Consider the following 15,675-nt stretch of genomic DNA (forward strand, 5'->3'; position numbering starts at 1 on the left):
CCAGAAGCACTTGGAGACGAAAGTGGTGACCACCAGGAGGGACACGGGGGGGGTGGCAAGGACAGGGTTGGGGACCCCCCGGATGGACAAGGGGGTCCCCAGGGGCAGTGGGAGGGACATGGGGGGGTCTCATAGGATGGATATGGGGGGACCAGGGGATGGATGGAGGGACCTCAGGATGGGGGGACATGATGAGGACATGGGGGTCCCTCAGGGAGTCCCCACGGGCAGTGGGATGGACACGGGGGACCCTCAGGATGGATAAGGGGGTCCCCAGGGACAGTGGGATGGACATGGGGGACCCTCAGGATGGATAAGGGGGTCCCCAGGGGCAGTGGGATGGACATGGGGGACCCCCAGGATGGATAAGGGGGTCCCCAGGGGCAGTGGGAGGGACATGGGGGGGTCTCATAGGATGGATATGGGGGGACCAGGGGATGGATGGAGGGACCTCAGGATGGGGAGACATGATGAGGACATGGGGGTCCCTCAGGGAGTCCCCAGGGGCAGTGGGATGGACACGGGGGACCCTCAGGATGGATAAGGGGGTCCCCAGGGGCAGTGGGATGGACATGGGGGACCCTCAGGATGGATAAGGGGGTCCCCAGGGACAGTGGGATGGACATGGGGGACCCTCAGGATGGATAAGGGGGTCCCCAGGGGCAGTGGGATGGACATGGGGGACCCTCAGGATGGATAAGGGGGTCCCCAGGGGCAGTGGGATGGACATGGGGGACCCCCAGGATGGATAAGGGGATCCCCAGGGGCAGTAGGATGGACATGGGGGACCCCCAGGATGGATAAGGGGGTCCCCAGGGACAGTGGGATGGACACGGGGGTCTCATAGGATGGATATGGGGGGAGCTGGGGACAGTGGGATGGACACAGGGGTCTCATAGTATGAGTGTGGGGACTTGGGGATGGATGGAGGGACCTCAGGATGGACAGAGGGGACCCACAGGAGTCCCCAGGGGCAGTGGGATGGACACAAGGGCCCCCCAGGTTGGATGTGAGGACCTGGGGACAGCCATGAGGAACCCCAGGATGGCCCCAGGGGACCCGTGGGGTACCGGTTGTGGGTGGGCCGGCCATGGGGCACCTTGTGGGGGGCTTTAGATGCGGAGTCTCCCATCCAGGACCCCTGCCCAGAGCGTGGGGCTCAGGGGGACGTAGGCTCTGGTGGCCTCGTCCAGCAGGAAGAGGGGGTCGGGGACACGGGAGGGGTCGCAGCCTTCCCGCGCCAACCGCACCTTCTGCTGCTTGAAAGTCTCCGTCATCTCCAGGTGCTCCTGGAAACGGGGAAAATCCGGGTGGGTCGGGACCCTTCTGGTACCCCCCGACCCCTCCTGGTACCGCCCGGTACCGCCCAGTCCGGTACCTGCAGGCGGAGGAAGCGGGGCCGCGCGTAGGGGGGCAGCAGCTGCTCCAGGTGATGATAAAGCCCCGGCCCGTCCAGGTGGCAACCGGGCCGCAGAACCAGGGCTGCCATCCCAGCACGACCCTCGTGGCCTTGGAGGGGGGGACAAAGACACAGCTGGGGGATGGGGGAGGACGGGGGACATGTCCGGGATGGGGGGGAGGACAAGGAGATGGCGGGGACAGAGGTACCTGGGACGGTGACGCCGTAGACGGTGGCTTCTTGGAGGGAGTCGTGGGCCACCAAAGCTTCGGCCACCTCGGTGGTGGCCACGTTCTCACCTTTCCATCTGGGGGGGAGGGAAGGGAGGGGCTGAGCCCTCCCCTGCCCCCCCCGGGACATGCAAAGGACGGGGAAGGGTGTGGGGTTCTGCACCACCCCCGTGGGTTGGGGTTCTCCATGGCTTGAGGGGTTCCCTCTAGGTTGAGAAGGGTTGGGGGGTTCCCCATGAGTTGGGGGGGTTCCCCATGGGTTGGGGGGTTGTGGAAGTTCCCTGTGGGTTGTGGAAGTCCCTTCTGGGTTGTGAGTTCCTCATGGGTTGGGATTCTCATGGATTGGGGTTGCCCATGGGTTGGGGGGGCTCCCTGTAGGTTGAGGAGGTTCCTTGTGGGTTGCGGGGCTCCCCATGGGTTGAAGTGTTCCCCATGCATTGGGGTCCCCTGTGAGGTGGGGAGATCTCCATGGGTTGGGGATTTCATGTGGGTTGATGGGTTCTCCATGGTTTGTGAGCACCCCCATGGGTTGGGGGGTTCTCTGTAGGTTGAGGAGGTCCCTTGTGTGTTGTGGGGTTCACCATGGGTCGGGGGGGTTTTCCACATGGGTTGAAGTGTTCCCCATGCATTGGGGTTCCCTGTGGGGTGGGGAGTTCTCCATGGCTTGGGGGTTTCATGTGGGTTGATGGGTTCTCCATGGTTTGTGAGCACCCCCATGGGTTGGGGGGGGGGGGTCTCTGTAGGTTGAGGAGGTCCCTTGTGGGTTGGGGGGCTCTCCATAGGTTGGGGGTTCCCCATGGATTGGGGAGGTTGAGAAGATTTCCAAGGGGTTGGGGATCCCCGTCATGGGTTGAGGGGTCCCCTGTGGGTCGGGAAAGGCCACAAGAGATCGAAAGGGTCTGCAAGGGTTTGGGAGCCGGGGTCCTCCAGGGGTTTGGGGGTTTCCTCCTGATGGGTGGGGACCTCTGGTACCTGTACGTGTCCCCGATACGGTCCCGGAACCGGACAAACTGGGCCTCATCCTGCTCCACCAGGTCCCCGGTGCTGAAGAAGGTGTCCCCTGGGGCGAAGACCCCGCGCAGCAGCTTCTGCTCCGACAACTCCTGGCTGCCGGCGTAGCCCAGGAAGGGGGTGCGGGGGGTGACGGGGGCGATCAGGAGCCCTGTCTCACCTGGGTGGGGGAGAGAAGGGGGACAGGGGGTGGGTGACAGGGTGAGGGCACCCACGGGGACCCCAAACCCCTCCCTGTCACTCACCCGCCCGCGTGCGGATGCAGCGCCCGTTCCGGTCCCGCACCGGGGCCCCCTCGGTGATGTCGTAGCGAATGATCTCGAAGGGGGAGATGAGCTGGGGAGGGGGGATCAGGGTCCTGAGAGGTGGAATTGGGTCACCCCCCCCACACACCTCATAGAATCACAGAATGTTGGGGGCTGGAAAGGAGCTCCAGAGATGATGGAGTCCAACCCCGCAGGATCACCCAGGGCAGGACACTCAGGGACACATCCAGGGGGAACTGGAAGCCTCCAGAGAAGGAGACTCCAGAACCTCTCAGGGCAGCCTGGGCCCCCCTCACCCTCACAGGGATGAAGTTTCTCCTCAGCCTGAGCTGGAACTTCCCATGTTCCAGCTCCAACCCCGGATTCCTTGGCCACCACTGAACTGAGATTGGCCTCAGCCTCTTGCCCCCCACCCCTCAGCTCTTGATGGACATTCAGAAGATCCTCTCAGCCTTCTCTTCTCCAGGCTGAACAGTTCTCTCACTCTTTCTCCCCAGCAGAGATCTCCAAGTCCCTTCAGCACCCTCACAGCTCTCCCTTGGCCTCTCTCCAGTAGATCTCTGTCTCTCTGAACTGGGGAGCCCCAAACTGGATCCAGGATTCCAGGGGTGGTCTCCCCAAGGCAGAGCAGAGGGGGAGGAGAACTTCCCTGGATCTGCTGGATACTTTTCCTGATGCCCCCCAGGACACCACTGTCCCTCTTGGCCACATTGCTGACCCCTGGAGAATTTCCTGGCCACCAGGACCCCAAGGGCTTTCTCCATGGAGCTGCTTTCCAGCAGCACCTCCCCTCATCTGTCCTGGGGCTTGGGCTTCTTCCTCCCCAGCTGCAGGACTCCACACTTGTCCTGCTTGAACTTCAGGATGTTCACCACCTCTCCAGATCTGGCTGGAGAGCAGCACAACCTCCTGGTGTCCCAGCCACCCCTCCCAGCTTGCTCTCATCCCCCAACTTGCTGAGGGGACACCTCCAGCACCCTCAACACCCCGGAGGAAGCACAGAGCCAAAGGCCAAATCCCATGGAGTTGGATGGAGAGGATGCTGGGAGCAGATGCTGCTTCCCCAGGGTGGTTTTGCCTTTGGCAGCTTCAGCTTCCAAACGTTCCAGCTGCACTTCCAAGCTCCAGAGCTGCGGAGGTGTCACCTTCTCCACCAGAGGTGTCACCTTCTCCACTGTAGGTGTCACCTTCTCCACCCCAGCCCCAAGTGGAGGTGTTTTGCAGGGACACCTCCATCACTCTGCCCATGTCTCTCACCTTGTAGATGAAGCTGCCACGCCCCACAGCCCCCGGGGTCCCGGTGTAGTTGAAGAGGGTGACGTTGCCCTCGGTCATTCCGTAGGTCTCCACGATGCGGACGTCCCCGAAGCGCCTCTGGAAGCTCCTCCAGACGTCGGGGCGCAGCCCGCTCCCCACCAGCAGCCTCAGCCCATGCTCTCGCTCCCCGGGGCGCTGCGGGGGCACGGGGTCAGGTTTTGGGGTGATGCCTCCTCCACCTCCCATCTCCTGACCCTGACCTGGGGTTGGTTGACGAGGTAGCGGCAGAGCTCCCCGATGTACTGGAAGACGGTGACCCCCTCGGCGCGACAGTCATCCCAGAACTGGCTGGCTGAGAACTTCTCCTTCAGCACACACGTGGCCCCTGAGGAGAGAGAGGGTGGAGGGATGGGAAGGGGGGGGTCAACCCCACCCCAAAAATCACAGAATCATAGAATGCTTTGGCTTGGAAGGACCTGAAAGCTCATTCAGTCCTAGATCTTCAAGGTGCCTTCCAACCCAACCCATTCCATGATCTCAAGCTCATCCAGGCCCATGGGCAGGGACCCCTCCCACCAGCCCAGGTGGCTTCAAGCCCCACCCAGTTTGGTCCTCAACACCTCCAGGGATGGTGGAGACACTTTAAAGGTGATGAAATTATGGAATCAAGGTTGGAAATGATCTCCAAGAGCATCAAGTCCAACCCAACCCCACTGTAGCCACCAAACCACTATCCCTCCAGGGATGGAGACTCCATCACTGCCCTGGGCAGCCTGGCCCAAGGCTTGACCCCTCTGCCAGCCAACAAATTGTTCCTGATATCCAATCATCTTATGGAGCACCCAGAGGGTCTTTCAGGTCCCTTGCAACCCAAACCACCCCATGATTCTAACATCTAAAGCTCATCCAGTGGTCAGGGACACCTCCCACCAGCCCGGGTGGCTCCAAGCTTCATCCAACCTTGCCTAGAACACCTCCAGGGATGAGACAACGACCTTAAAGATCATCTGGAGGATCATCTGGATGAACTTCCAGGTCCCTTCCAACCCAACCCATTCCATGGTCTCAAGCTCATCCAGTCCCAGGGGCAGGGATCCCTCCCACCAGACCAGGTGGCTCCAAGCCTCATCCCACAGGGTCTTCAAGACTTCCAGGGGATGGAGCAGCCTCCAAGGGCTGCTCGGGGGGGGGGTGTGGGGGGTGTGGGTCCCTGTCCCCCCTCACCGATGCCGATGCAGCCAACGATTCCCAGGAGGGACCCTGCCATGTGGTAGAGTGGCAGTGCCAGGTACACCACATCCCGGCTGGAGGCTCCCACCAAGTCGTAGAAACTCAGGCACAAGATGGATTTGAGGTGGGAGATGCGAGCAGCCTTGGGGAGACCTGGCAAGAAAAAAGGGTGAGGGGGAGATGGCATTGACCACCCCCCCAGCTCCAGCTCCCCCTCAGCCCCCGGGATCCCCACCGGTGGTGCCGGAGGTGAAGATGTACAGGCAGGTCTCGTTCAGCTCCTGGGGTTCCCAGACCTCCTCGGGCTCCAGCTCCTCCGAGGCTTCCTCCAGCAGCTCCTGCAGGGCCACCACCCCCGGGGGGTAGGGCCCCAGGCCCAGCACCCACACCACCACCCCAGCCTCCCGCAGGATGGGCAGGAGGGGCTCCACCGATGCAAAGAGGTCTGGGGGGGGAGGCAGGAGGTCTGGTGTCACCCCAGTGTCCTCCTCCCCTGTCCCCATCACCTCCCGGTGCCCTATGCCCCCCCGGGTATCCCCTCTCCCCCAGCATCCCCTCGCTGCCCCATCCACTCCCAGTCCCTCCATCGCTCCCTGGTGACCCCTCCCCGGTATCCCGTTCCCCCGCTCCCCCATATCCCTTCTCCCCCATCCCCCCCCGGTTCCCCATTCCCCCTGGTCCCTCCCGCTCCCCCCATCGCCCCCCGCTGCCCCATCCTTCCCGGTCCACACCACCCCCGATGTCCCCCCGGTTCCATCCCGTGCGTGTCCCCCCCCTCCGGTGCCCTGTTCCCTCCGCTCTCCCCTATCCCCTCTCCACCCCTTCGGTCCCTCCCGTTCCCCCCCGTGTGCGCCCCCCGGTGCTCACCGTCCGCCACCAGCAGCCCCCGTGCCCCGCACACCTCCAGGCAGTGCCGCAGGGCGGGGGGGGGCAGCGCAGTCCCCAGGAACGCGGGACGGACCCCCAGGGCCGCCAGCCCCAGCCACCCCCAGACGAACCGGGGTTCGTTCCCAACCAACAACCCCACGGTCACCCCGGGACCCAACCTCCCCCCTTGGGGACCCTCCAGGGGCCACCCCCGCAGCGCGTTGGCCACTCGCCCCACCCGCCGGGCCGCTCGCCCCAGGGTCTCCTCGCTGCCCCCCGCCCGTAGGAAGGGTCGGTTCGGTTCCCCCCGCGCTGCCCGTAAGAACCGAGCCACCAGGCTGCCCCCCGACCCCCTGCCCCCTCCCGAACCCCGGCATCGCCACCGGGCTCGGGCCGCCCGCGCCGCGAAACCCAAATCGGCCCAAAAGTGGGGCCGGAACCGCCGCTGCAGCAGCGCCAGAACCGCCAGAGCCGCCAGCGCCAGCGCCAGCGCCATGGCCACTGCTGGGCGGGGGGGGTAGGCGGGAGGACACGCCCCACGAACACGCCCCTCGAGACACGCCCTCGGGACACTCCCACTCGGGACACGCCCCCCGCCCCCACCCCCGCCCAGGGGCCGCCAAACCCCCTCGCCACTCCCTGCACCCCCAGACCGAACCCCCACCGGAACCCGTCACGAACCTGTCCCCCCTCTCCGGACCCACCCACCCCCTCCTCCGACCCATTCAAACCCCCCCGGACCCAGCCCCACGTCTCTCTTCACACCCCCACCCCGCGACCCCAGACCCAGCAGTGCCCGGAACGAACCCCCCGAAGCCTCCGTCACGATTCTGTCCGTCCCCCCCCGCCTCCGGGACCCCCAGACCCATTCAAATCGCCCCCCTCCTCCTCTCGACTCTGCTTAACCCCCCCCCCAACTCCTCCCCAGCCCCATGGGTCCCCTGCCTGCTCCCCCCGGACCCCCAAACCCATCCATGCCCGGACACCGACCCCCTGCCACATCTCTGTCCCACGCCCCTCCCAGATCCTTCTCCTGTCCCCGTCCCCCACCCCAGGGCCCTTCCCATCATGTCCCTATTGTCCCCACTATACCCCCCCCCCTCCAGTTCACCCCCAACCCCCCGCCCCAGACCCCTCTCCCCCTTTGCCATGGTGTGTCCCCCCCCATGTCCCCATCACCCCCCCATGGTCCCCCACCCTGTCCCCTTCTCCACCACCACGCTGCCCCCCACCCTATCCCCTCCCCCATTACCATGCCCCCCCCCCCACCTTGTCCCCTTCCCCCTTTCCGTGGTGTCCCCACTTGTCCCCATCCCATCATGGTCCCCATCCTCCTGCCCAGGGTCCCCCCACTCTGTCCTTGTCCCCCCCTGCCCTGGCCTCCCCCTCGTGCTCCCTCCCCAGCCCTGTCCCAGATTCCCACTCAACTGGGGGGGGGTCAGGAGGGGGGTTGGCACCGCTGCTGTCCCCCTTGGGGCCACGTGCCACCACCCCTTGGCCACGCTGGCCTTGGGGACCTCCCGGTGGTGACACCGCACAAAGAGGTGGCAGCTTGTACAAAACATTCCAGAGTTTTATTATTATTATCATTAAAAAAAGAAAAAAAAAAAATCACTTAAAAATGCAAACAGCTCTGAGGAGGGGGTGGGGTGTGTGACAGGGGAGAGCCTCGTCCCTTTGTCACCCTGGGGGATTAGGGGACACCCCCACCATGAGCTCATCCCCCTCCTTCCTGGGGGGGGTCTGTGTCCCCTCGCCCCCCACCCTGGGGATCGGGCCATGTGTTCCCCCCCCCCTCCCCAAAGCACCCCGGAGTGAGAGGCCAGGCCATGCTCTTTATTTATATTTTTTATATGAAAAGAGGGGACACGTGCCACCCCCCCGTCCCCACCGGGTCCCCTCGACGTCCCTTTTCCTGGGGATCCTCGCTCCATTTCCCGTGCCAAGTGGGTAAGAAAAAAACAAACAAACAACTGGAGCTTAAAAAAAGTCAAGTGGAGAAGGGGTGGGGGTGGCAGTGTCCCCCGTCCCCGGGTGGCAATGGCTTCTGTCCCCACGGGGACACCTCAGTCACTGTCCGAGCCCACGGCCGAGGATCCTTTCCGTTTCCGTTTGGCGGGTTTGGGTTTGGTGTCTTCTTCCTCCTGCGCCGGGAGAGGGGAAAGCAGGGGGGATGGGGGGAGGGTGTCAGTGTCACCTTGTGGCGGGGACGAGGCCGAAGGGTGTCGGGGGACACAGCGGGGGACAGCGGGGGACACTGACCGAGGCGCTGCTGGACGCTGACTCCTCCTCGTTGTTGGGGGGTTGTGCCGCGTTCTTGCGGCTGCGGGGGCTGGAGAGCGGCGCTTTGCGGCGGCTCTTGGGGGGCTTGGTGGAGGAGTCTTCATATTCCTCTGCCAGGGAGAAGAGGTCACTGAACCTGGGGAGGAAGCAGGAGAGTGAGGGGGGTGGGTGGGTGGAGGTGGTGGGAGCTTGGTTTTGGGGGTGCCCATCCCCACAAAGCCCATGGTTGGGAAGGGATGAGGGGGAATGGTTGGGATGGGATGAGGGGGAATGGTGGTGATGAGGAGCAAGGGTTGGGGTGGGATGAGGGGGAATGGTTGGGATGAGGAGGAATGGTTAGGATGGGATGAGGGGGAATGGTTGGGATGGGATGAGGAGGAATGGTGGTGATGAGGAGCAAGGGTTGGGGTGGGATGAGGGGGAATGGTTGGGATGAGGAGGAATGGTTAGGATGGGATGAGGGGGAATGGTTGGGATGAGGAGGAATGGTTGGGATGGGATGAGGAGCAATGGTGGTGATGGGATGAGGGGGAATGGTGGTGATGGGATGAGGGGGAATGGTGGTGATGGGATGAGGAGGAATGGTTGGGATGGGATGAGGGGGAATGGTGGTGATGGGATGAGGAGGAATGGTTGGGATGGGATGAGGAGGAATGGTGGTGATGGGATGAAGAGCAAATGGTTGTAGAGACAGGATGAGGATCAATGGTTTTGATGGGATGAGGATCAATGGTTTTGATGGGATGAGGGGTTGTGAGGGGATGAGCAGCAATGGTTCTAAATTACAGAAGAGAAGATTTGGATTGGATGTTAGGAGAAAATTCTGAACCATGAGGGTGGCAGAAAAATGGCACAGGGTGCCCAGGGAGGTGGTTGAGGCCCCATCCCTGGAGATGTTCCAGCTCTGGTTGAGGGTGTCCCTGCTGACTGCAGGGGTTGGACTGGGGGACCTGCAGAGGTCCCTTCCCACCCACACTGTTCTGGCATTCTATGATCCCAACTCACTTCATCTTGTGGGCTTCATCACAGCTGGCCTGGACGTGCTGCAGTGCCTGCAGGATTGGGGTTTGGCTGAAAACTGCCAAGGAAACAGGAGAAAAGGGGAGTCAGAAACCTGCTGGGTGCCCCCCAGGCAGGGGAACCCCCCCAGACCCCTCCCCAGCATCCCAGGTTTGGGATACAGGCTTGGCAAGGGGGCTCCCAGTATCCCCCAGCATCCCAGTTCCCTGGGAGGGGTACCTCAGGGGGACAGCAAATGGTGATGGTGACACCTCAGGGGGAGGGGGACAGGTCTGGGGGTGGTGGTGGCAGCTCTAGGGGTGTGGTGGCAGCTCCAGGGGGGAGGTGGCAGCCCTGGGGGTAGGAAGTAGCAGCACCAGGCAGGTGGTGGCAGCTCTGGGTGGGGTGGCAGCCCTTGGGGAGGTGGAGGCAGCCCTGGAGGGTGTGGTGACAGCCCTGGGGGGTGTGGTGACACCTCTGGAGGGTGGTACCTACAGTTCTGTTTGGTGTTGGTCAGGTTGAGGCGCAGGTTGTCCAAGTGCTCCAGGATCTGCTCCAGGGTGAGCTGGGCCAGTTTGCTGCTGGAGCTGCGCAGGCTGAGGGCAGAGACACCACGGGAGTCAGGCACCCCCCTGCTGCCCCACCCACCCCAAAACATCGGGGTCCTTCCCCCTCACCAAGTGCCACCACCTGGCAGCAGCACCCCCAGATCCCCAGGGAGATGCGGGGCACAGCATCCCAGGAGCCATTTTTCCAGTTTGGGGACAAGTCCTGCTCAGGGTGCTCACCCCCCACCTCCAGCTCCCCCCACCCTCCAAGGCCACAGGATGGTGCCAGCACTCTGGGTGCTGCCAGGAGGCAGGGAGGGAGCTGGTGGCTCATTAATTAAACAAAAATTGGACCTGGACACGGTCTGGGACCCCGAGAACAGTGGAGCTGTTGACAGAACTGTCACGGTTGGAGAAGATCTCCAGGATTCCCACCCCTGGCCAAGCCTCCAGCTTCCAGGGGCCCTGAATGAACCCAGGGGGAGGAGGAGCAGCCAAAAATGTCCCCAGGGAGCTGGGAGGGGGGAGGATGGGGACACCCCCGAGGTGGTCGCTCTCCCGTTGGGTGCTCGGGAGATTGATGGTGGAAGGGGGGGTGGGCAGAGGGGCTGCTGTCCTCTCCCAGGACACGAGGTGGCCTTCAGGCTCCAGAGATGGGAATCCAACTGGGAGAAAGCAGGGAGGAGCCTGGAGCTGTCCCCCCTCTATACTCATCCCCAACCCAGAGCTCAGAACAGAGGTCTGGGGGCTCCTGGAGCAGCTCCTCCTCTTCTGCCCCCAACCCAGAGCTTGGAACAGGGGGCTGGGGGCTGCAGAACCAACCCTCCCATCCTCTCCCCCAGCCCAAAATTTGGGTAAGCAAGCTGGGGGGATTCTTAGAGCAGCCCCCCCTCTCTTCTGCCCCAACCCAGAGGCTGTTACAGGGGTCTGAGGGTTCCTGGAGAAATCCCTTCTCCTCTTCCCCAACCCTGAACCTGTCTGGGGGCTGCTGGAGCAACACCCCCCCCCCATCACCCCCAACTCAAAGCCTGGGGGAGGGGGCTTGGGGCTCCTGGAACTCTTCACCCTCTTCTGCCCCCAACCTCAAGTCTGGCACTGGGGGCTGGGGGCTCTCAGAGCAGCCCCCCCCTCCTCTCCCCAGCCCCAGAGACACACCTGGGTCTGCACCAGAGCCATGTTGGGTTTTGAGGTTGGATAAAAAGGTTGGGAGGAGGATCCTGTCCCGGATCTGTGTCCTCCAGGAGCTGTGTGCAGCCCAGGGAGCTCCTGCCAGCCCTGCCATCCCTACCCAAGGACAGCTCAGCCATGTGCCACCAGGCCAGGGTCCCATCCTGCTCTCCTGGGGGGATCCAGGAGCACCCAGAGCTCTGCCCATGGGTGACTGAGAACAAACCCTCCTCAACCCCATCCTTCCAAGGGCAGGAGGAGAGCAGGAATCTCACCCTGGGATGATGGGACTGAACCTTCAGGAGCTGAGCCCCATCCCCCAGGACCCCAACAGAGGTCAAGTGAAGCACGACTAGATCACCACTGCCACCAAAAGAGGTTCTGGAGACACCCAGGTGGGCTGAGCAGAGGGGTCTGCAGCTGGGTCTGTCCCTTGGTCTCTGGTGGCCCCAGGGGGACCTGTCCTGGTCCCTCACCTTTGGCGTTTCCGTGGGAGACTGTTGTTCTTGATCAGCAAGGATTTGATGTGCTCAGCCAGGAGGTCGTCGTGTTTGATGCACCAGTGCCTCAGGATGCTGGTGGTGAATTGGTCATCAGGGTGGCAGGGCCTGCTCAGAACCATCTTCACCATCTCCTCACTGGGCCTAAGGCAAAGAAGAAAAGGCACTGAGGGGTCTGCAGAGTGAAGAGTGGGGAGATCCTGGCTCAGGTTGTCCCAAGAAGCTGTGGGACAGTGTTGAAGGCCAGGTTGGATGGGGCTTGGAGCAAGCTGGGAGGTGTTCCTGCCCAAGGGGCTTGGATGAGCTTGAGATCATGGAATGGTTTTGAGTTGGAAGGGACCTTTAAGGCCATCCAGATGCTGCAAAAGATGGTTGGATACCAGGAACAATTTCTTGACCAACAGAGTGGTCAAGCCTTGGGACAGGGCTGCAATGTCAGTGGTGGAGTCACCATCCCTGGCAGGGTTCACAGAAGATGCAGAGGGGGTGCTGAGGGACCCAGTTTCATGGGCACAGTGGGATTGGATTGGACTTGATGACCTTGGGAGGTCTTTTCCAACCCTGACTCCATGGTTCTGTGACCTTTAAAGTGGTTGCTCCCTCCCTGGAGGTTTTCCAGGCCAGGTTGGATGGGATTTGGAACCACCTGAGCTGGTGGGAGGTGTCCCAGCCCATGACACTGGATGAGGGACTGGATGGGCTTTCAGGTCCCTCCAACCCAAACCTTGGGAGTTTCCTCCATGCCTCACTCCTCAAGCCAGAGTGGGTGGCACCCCCTTGTCCCCAGGACACTGAGTGTTCTCAGAAAGCCACCAGTGTGCTGGGGACAGCCCCAAAGTGTCCCCAGGGTCCTTACTTCTCTCTCCTCAGCTGCAGCAGCAGGCAGGACAATGCCTCGGGGTGGTCTGTAAGGGAAAGGACATGCTCAGAATGGAAGCTGGTGGTCACCACACCTCTCTGTGTCCCTCTCTGTCCCTTCATGTCCCTCACCAGGTGGGGGACAGCTCACCTTTGTATTTGAGGTGCTGCAGGATGGGGATGATGGTCTCCAGAGGAATGTTGTGGGCAAGGAAGAGCTGCCAGGTGCAATACTGCTCAAAGGTCTCCCAGTCCAGGCTTTGAACTAATTAAAACAAAACAAAAACAAAAAAACAGAGGATGGTGAGGAGAAACTTGCTCAGAGGGGTGGCAGGGACCTGCCAGGGCCACCACAAAGCCCCAGCCCAGGGGCTCCTGCACCTCTGTGAGCTGAAATTCCATTTCATAGCCACGAGGGGACCTGGGTCACCCCTCAGTGATCGTGGGGGGATAGTGAGGAAGGAGAGGACATGGCCTTCAACACTTCCAGGCATGGGTTCAGGCAACCTGGGCCAGGGTCTCACCAGCCCCAGAGTGAAGAATTTCATCCTCATGTCCAACCTACATCTACCTCCTTCCAGCTTGAGCCCATCACCCCTTGCCCTGTGCTATAAAAAGTCAGGGATTTGGGGGTGTCTCTGCAAAATGGGGGAGGGCTCAAAGGGCAGGAGAGCTTGAGGGTCCCCCAGGAGCTGCTCTGCTTTCTCCTCATCCTCCTTGGGCTGTGCTGGTCCTACTCACTCAAGATGTTCAGCACTGAATCCTTCCGGAACATGACGAGATTCCCCATCATCACGTGGCACACCAGCTCCTGCAACTGGGGGGCAGAGAACAAGAAGTGGGTCAGTGGGATGCTCAGACTCTGCAGGAGTCCCCCTGGATCACCAAGCAGGTCCTGGAGAGCAAGCAGAGAAGCTGTCACTCTGCCAACATCATCTGAAAGAGCAGGGATGGAGTGGAATGTCCTGGGCTGCAGGTGGCTCCTCAGTCAGAGCTGAGGGAAAGCAGCTCCAGGAGAGAGGAGCCCTCATCCAGAAGGTCTGGAGAACTTCCTGGGATGGAGAGCAAGGACAGACAGGAGATCCCCATGAACTGGGCTAGGTGGTGGTGGGATGGTGGTGTCCTGCTCTCTGGGATCTGCTCCTCCTGCTCCAGGTGCTCCCAGATTTGGGCTTTGGCCAAGGGATGCACAAAACCCACCTGAGAGCTCAGGAGGCTGCTGGGACAGCTCTGACAAGCTGGGACCTCTCTACCTAGGGCTTCAGACCCTCTCTGCTCTTCAGGACACTGCCCAGATGTGTGGTTCTGCCTTCCTGGACCCACCTCCCATGTGCTGGGGAGAGGTGGAAGGGATGGGATGCGTGGGCAGATGCACCAGAGCGGGGACAGGAGCTTGGGAGCACCTTGGCTCTCATCTACCTCCCTTTAGATGGGATATCAGGAAAAATTCCTAGACTGGAAGAGTGGCCAAGCCCGGGACAGACTGCCTGGGGTGGTGGTGGAGTCACCATCCCTTGGAGGGGTTCAAAAAACCCCAGGTGGCTGTGGCACTGAGGGATGTGGCTCAGTGGGGTTGGGCTGAGGGTTGGGTTTGATGACCTTGGAGGTCTTGTCCAACCTTCAAGCTTCCTCCTGGCTCCTCTGGAGGCACATGGAGACCCCAGGATGGGCTGAGCCACCCGGAGGGGGTGGTGGGACCAAGCAGGCAGAGCATCCCAGGGAAACAGATGAAGAATAACAGGAAGGAACGAAGGAATTGGAGAAGGGAGGGGAGAGGAAACGCTCTGGGGCTCTGTTGGGAAAAAACAAACCCTTGGGACAGAGCTCAGGAGCAGAGGAGGGAACTCAGGGGCTGAGCTGTGGGGGGAGAGGTCGGGGCCATCGTGACTCCAACTTTTCCTGTACCCAACTTCAGTTCCAGCCCTGCCAAGGAAAACTTGCTGGCGAGGCGTTCCGGCCCCGGCGCAGCTGGGAACAGCTCGGATGGGAGGGTGGCTGCCCCTGGACTGGTGAAGAAATAGTGGGAGTTAAAGGGTTATCAGGAAAATCACTGCTCCAGAGCAGCCCAGACAGCAGAAACATCCAGCTCAGCATTCCTGCCCCCAGCTTGCCCCCGGGGGGGGGGACTATTTTTGGGTTGCTGGTGGCAACTCGGGCGTCAACACCATGGGGAGAAGGTTCCTTCCAGGAGGGTTTAATCAGGGTTTGGATTTCCTTGAAGGGGGGGTCCCACTTTTCCTGCACCCTGGGAGCTCATTATTGATCAGGATCATTGGTGATGTCCACCCTAGGGGTGCTTTACACCCATCCTGCAGCTCAAGAGAGGGAGCAGAGCAAATCTCTGCAGGAATTCCAGGCAGATCTTTGGGAAGCAGAGTTGGGAGTCAGCCTGGGGCCACAGCAGCTCCTCAAGGGCAATCAGGAGGAGGTTTGGGGCACTGAAATAATAGGGGCAATGAGGAATGCTGCCCTGTGGATGGATTTTTAGGTTTAAAGCTCCTGGGAGAGGAGGAGACAAGGGGTGTCACATCAGGAAGGTGCTGCCCCCCACCCCAGACACCTCCTCCTTACCTGGAAGGAGTCAATGACTGCTACAATCATGTTCAGCAGCTCTCCACTTCGTAGGGTCTCATCTGGAAACTGGAAGAGCCCAGAAAACAAAGCAGGGTTGAAGAAAGGACCCAAAGGAGAGGCCAAACAAAAGCTCCCACCCCCTAGCAGGAGCTGTGCAGAACCTGAAGGGGCTCCAGGAAAGCTGGGGAGGGACTTGGGACAAGGGGCTGGAGGGATGGGATGAGAGGGAATGGCTTTGAACTGGAAGAGGGGAGATGGAGAGGAGAAATTGGGGAGAAATTCTTCGGGGTGAGGGTGCTGAGCCCCAGGTCACCCCCAGAAGCTGTGGCTGCCCCATCCTTGGAATTGTTGAAGGTTTGGATGGGGTTTGGAGCCCCCTGGGCTGGGGGGAGGGGTCCCTGCCCATGCAAGGAGTGGAATGAGAGGAATTTTTAAGATGCCTCCAACCCAACCCATTCCATGATTCCATGAGAGCTGAGGAAGTTA

At 61.6% G+C, this 15,675-nt stretch overlaps 2 protein-coding genes across 5 annotated transcripts in view; both read right to left on the reverse strand.

Annotated features, from left to right (window-relative positions):
- Positions 1–828: 828 nt before the first annotated feature.
- SLC27A3 (solute carrier family 27 member 3) lies at positions 829–6,756 on the reverse strand. The gene is made up of 10 exons (XM_030464950.1): positions 6,261–6,756; positions 5,629–5,838; positions 5,388–5,546; positions 4,424–4,548; positions 4,164–4,358; positions 2,886–2,976; positions 2,602–2,800; positions 1,609–1,706; positions 1,379–1,509; positions 829–1,289 (listed from the first exon to the last, which is right to left on the reverse strand). The coding sequence occupies exons 1-10, from the start codon at positions 6,754–6,756 to the stop codon at positions 1,113–1,115; spliced, it is 1,881 nt and encodes a 626-aa protein (XP_030320810.1). The 3' UTR covers positions 829–1,112.
- A 1,156-nt stretch (positions 6,757–7,912) lies between these two features.
- The window catches only part of INTS3 (integrator complex subunit 3), a 40,355-nt gene continuing 32,592 nt past the window's right edge, over positions 7,913–15,675 (reverse strand). For 2 of the 4 annotated variants that reach the window (XM_030465092.1, XM_030465091.1), the window contains 9 exons: positions 15,187–15,255; positions 13,357–13,432; positions 12,767–12,880; positions 12,614–12,662; positions 11,734–11,901; positions 10,038–10,138; positions 9,549–9,621; positions 8,523–8,679; positions 7,916–8,404 (listed from right to left, as the gene is read on the reverse strand). In XM_030465092.1, the coding sequence (XP_030320952.1) occupies positions 8,327–8,404; positions 8,523–8,679; positions 9,549–9,621; positions 10,038–10,138; positions 11,734–11,901; positions 12,614–12,662; positions 12,767–12,880; positions 13,357–13,432; positions 15,187–15,255 (885 nt within the window). In that variant the 3' untranslated portion in view covers positions 7,916–8,326. Of the gene's footprint in view, positions 8,405–8,522; positions 8,680–9,548; positions 9,622–10,037; positions 10,139–11,733; positions 11,902–12,613; positions 12,663–12,766; positions 12,881–13,356; positions 13,433–15,186; positions 15,256–15,675 lie in introns of all 4 variants that reach the window. The other 2 variants (XM_030465095.1, XM_030465093.1) reach the window with 2 other exon arrangements.

This window comes from Calypte anna, chromosome 25 (genome assembly GCF_003957555.1).
Source record: "Calypte anna isolate BGI_N300 chromosome 25, bCalAnn1_v1.p, whole genome shotgun sequence".
Taxonomy (NCBI): Eukaryota; Metazoa; Chordata; class Aves; order Apodiformes; family Trochilidae; genus Calypte; species Calypte anna.

Coding starts and splice junctions, on each gene's coding strand:
- SLC27A3 (XM_030464950.1), bottom strand. CDS start 6,756: ATGGCGCTGGCGCTGGCGCTGGCGGCTCTGGCGGTTCTGGCGCTGCTG. Junction 4,359..4,423: donor ACCTCGTCAACCAACCCCAG/GTCAGGGTCAGG, acceptor GTGCCCCCGCAG/CGCCCCGGGGAGCGAGAGCA. Junction 2,977..4,163: donor GTGGCAGCTTCATCTACAAG/GTGAGAGACATG, acceptor CCCCCTCCCCAG/CTCATCTCCCCCTTCGAGAT.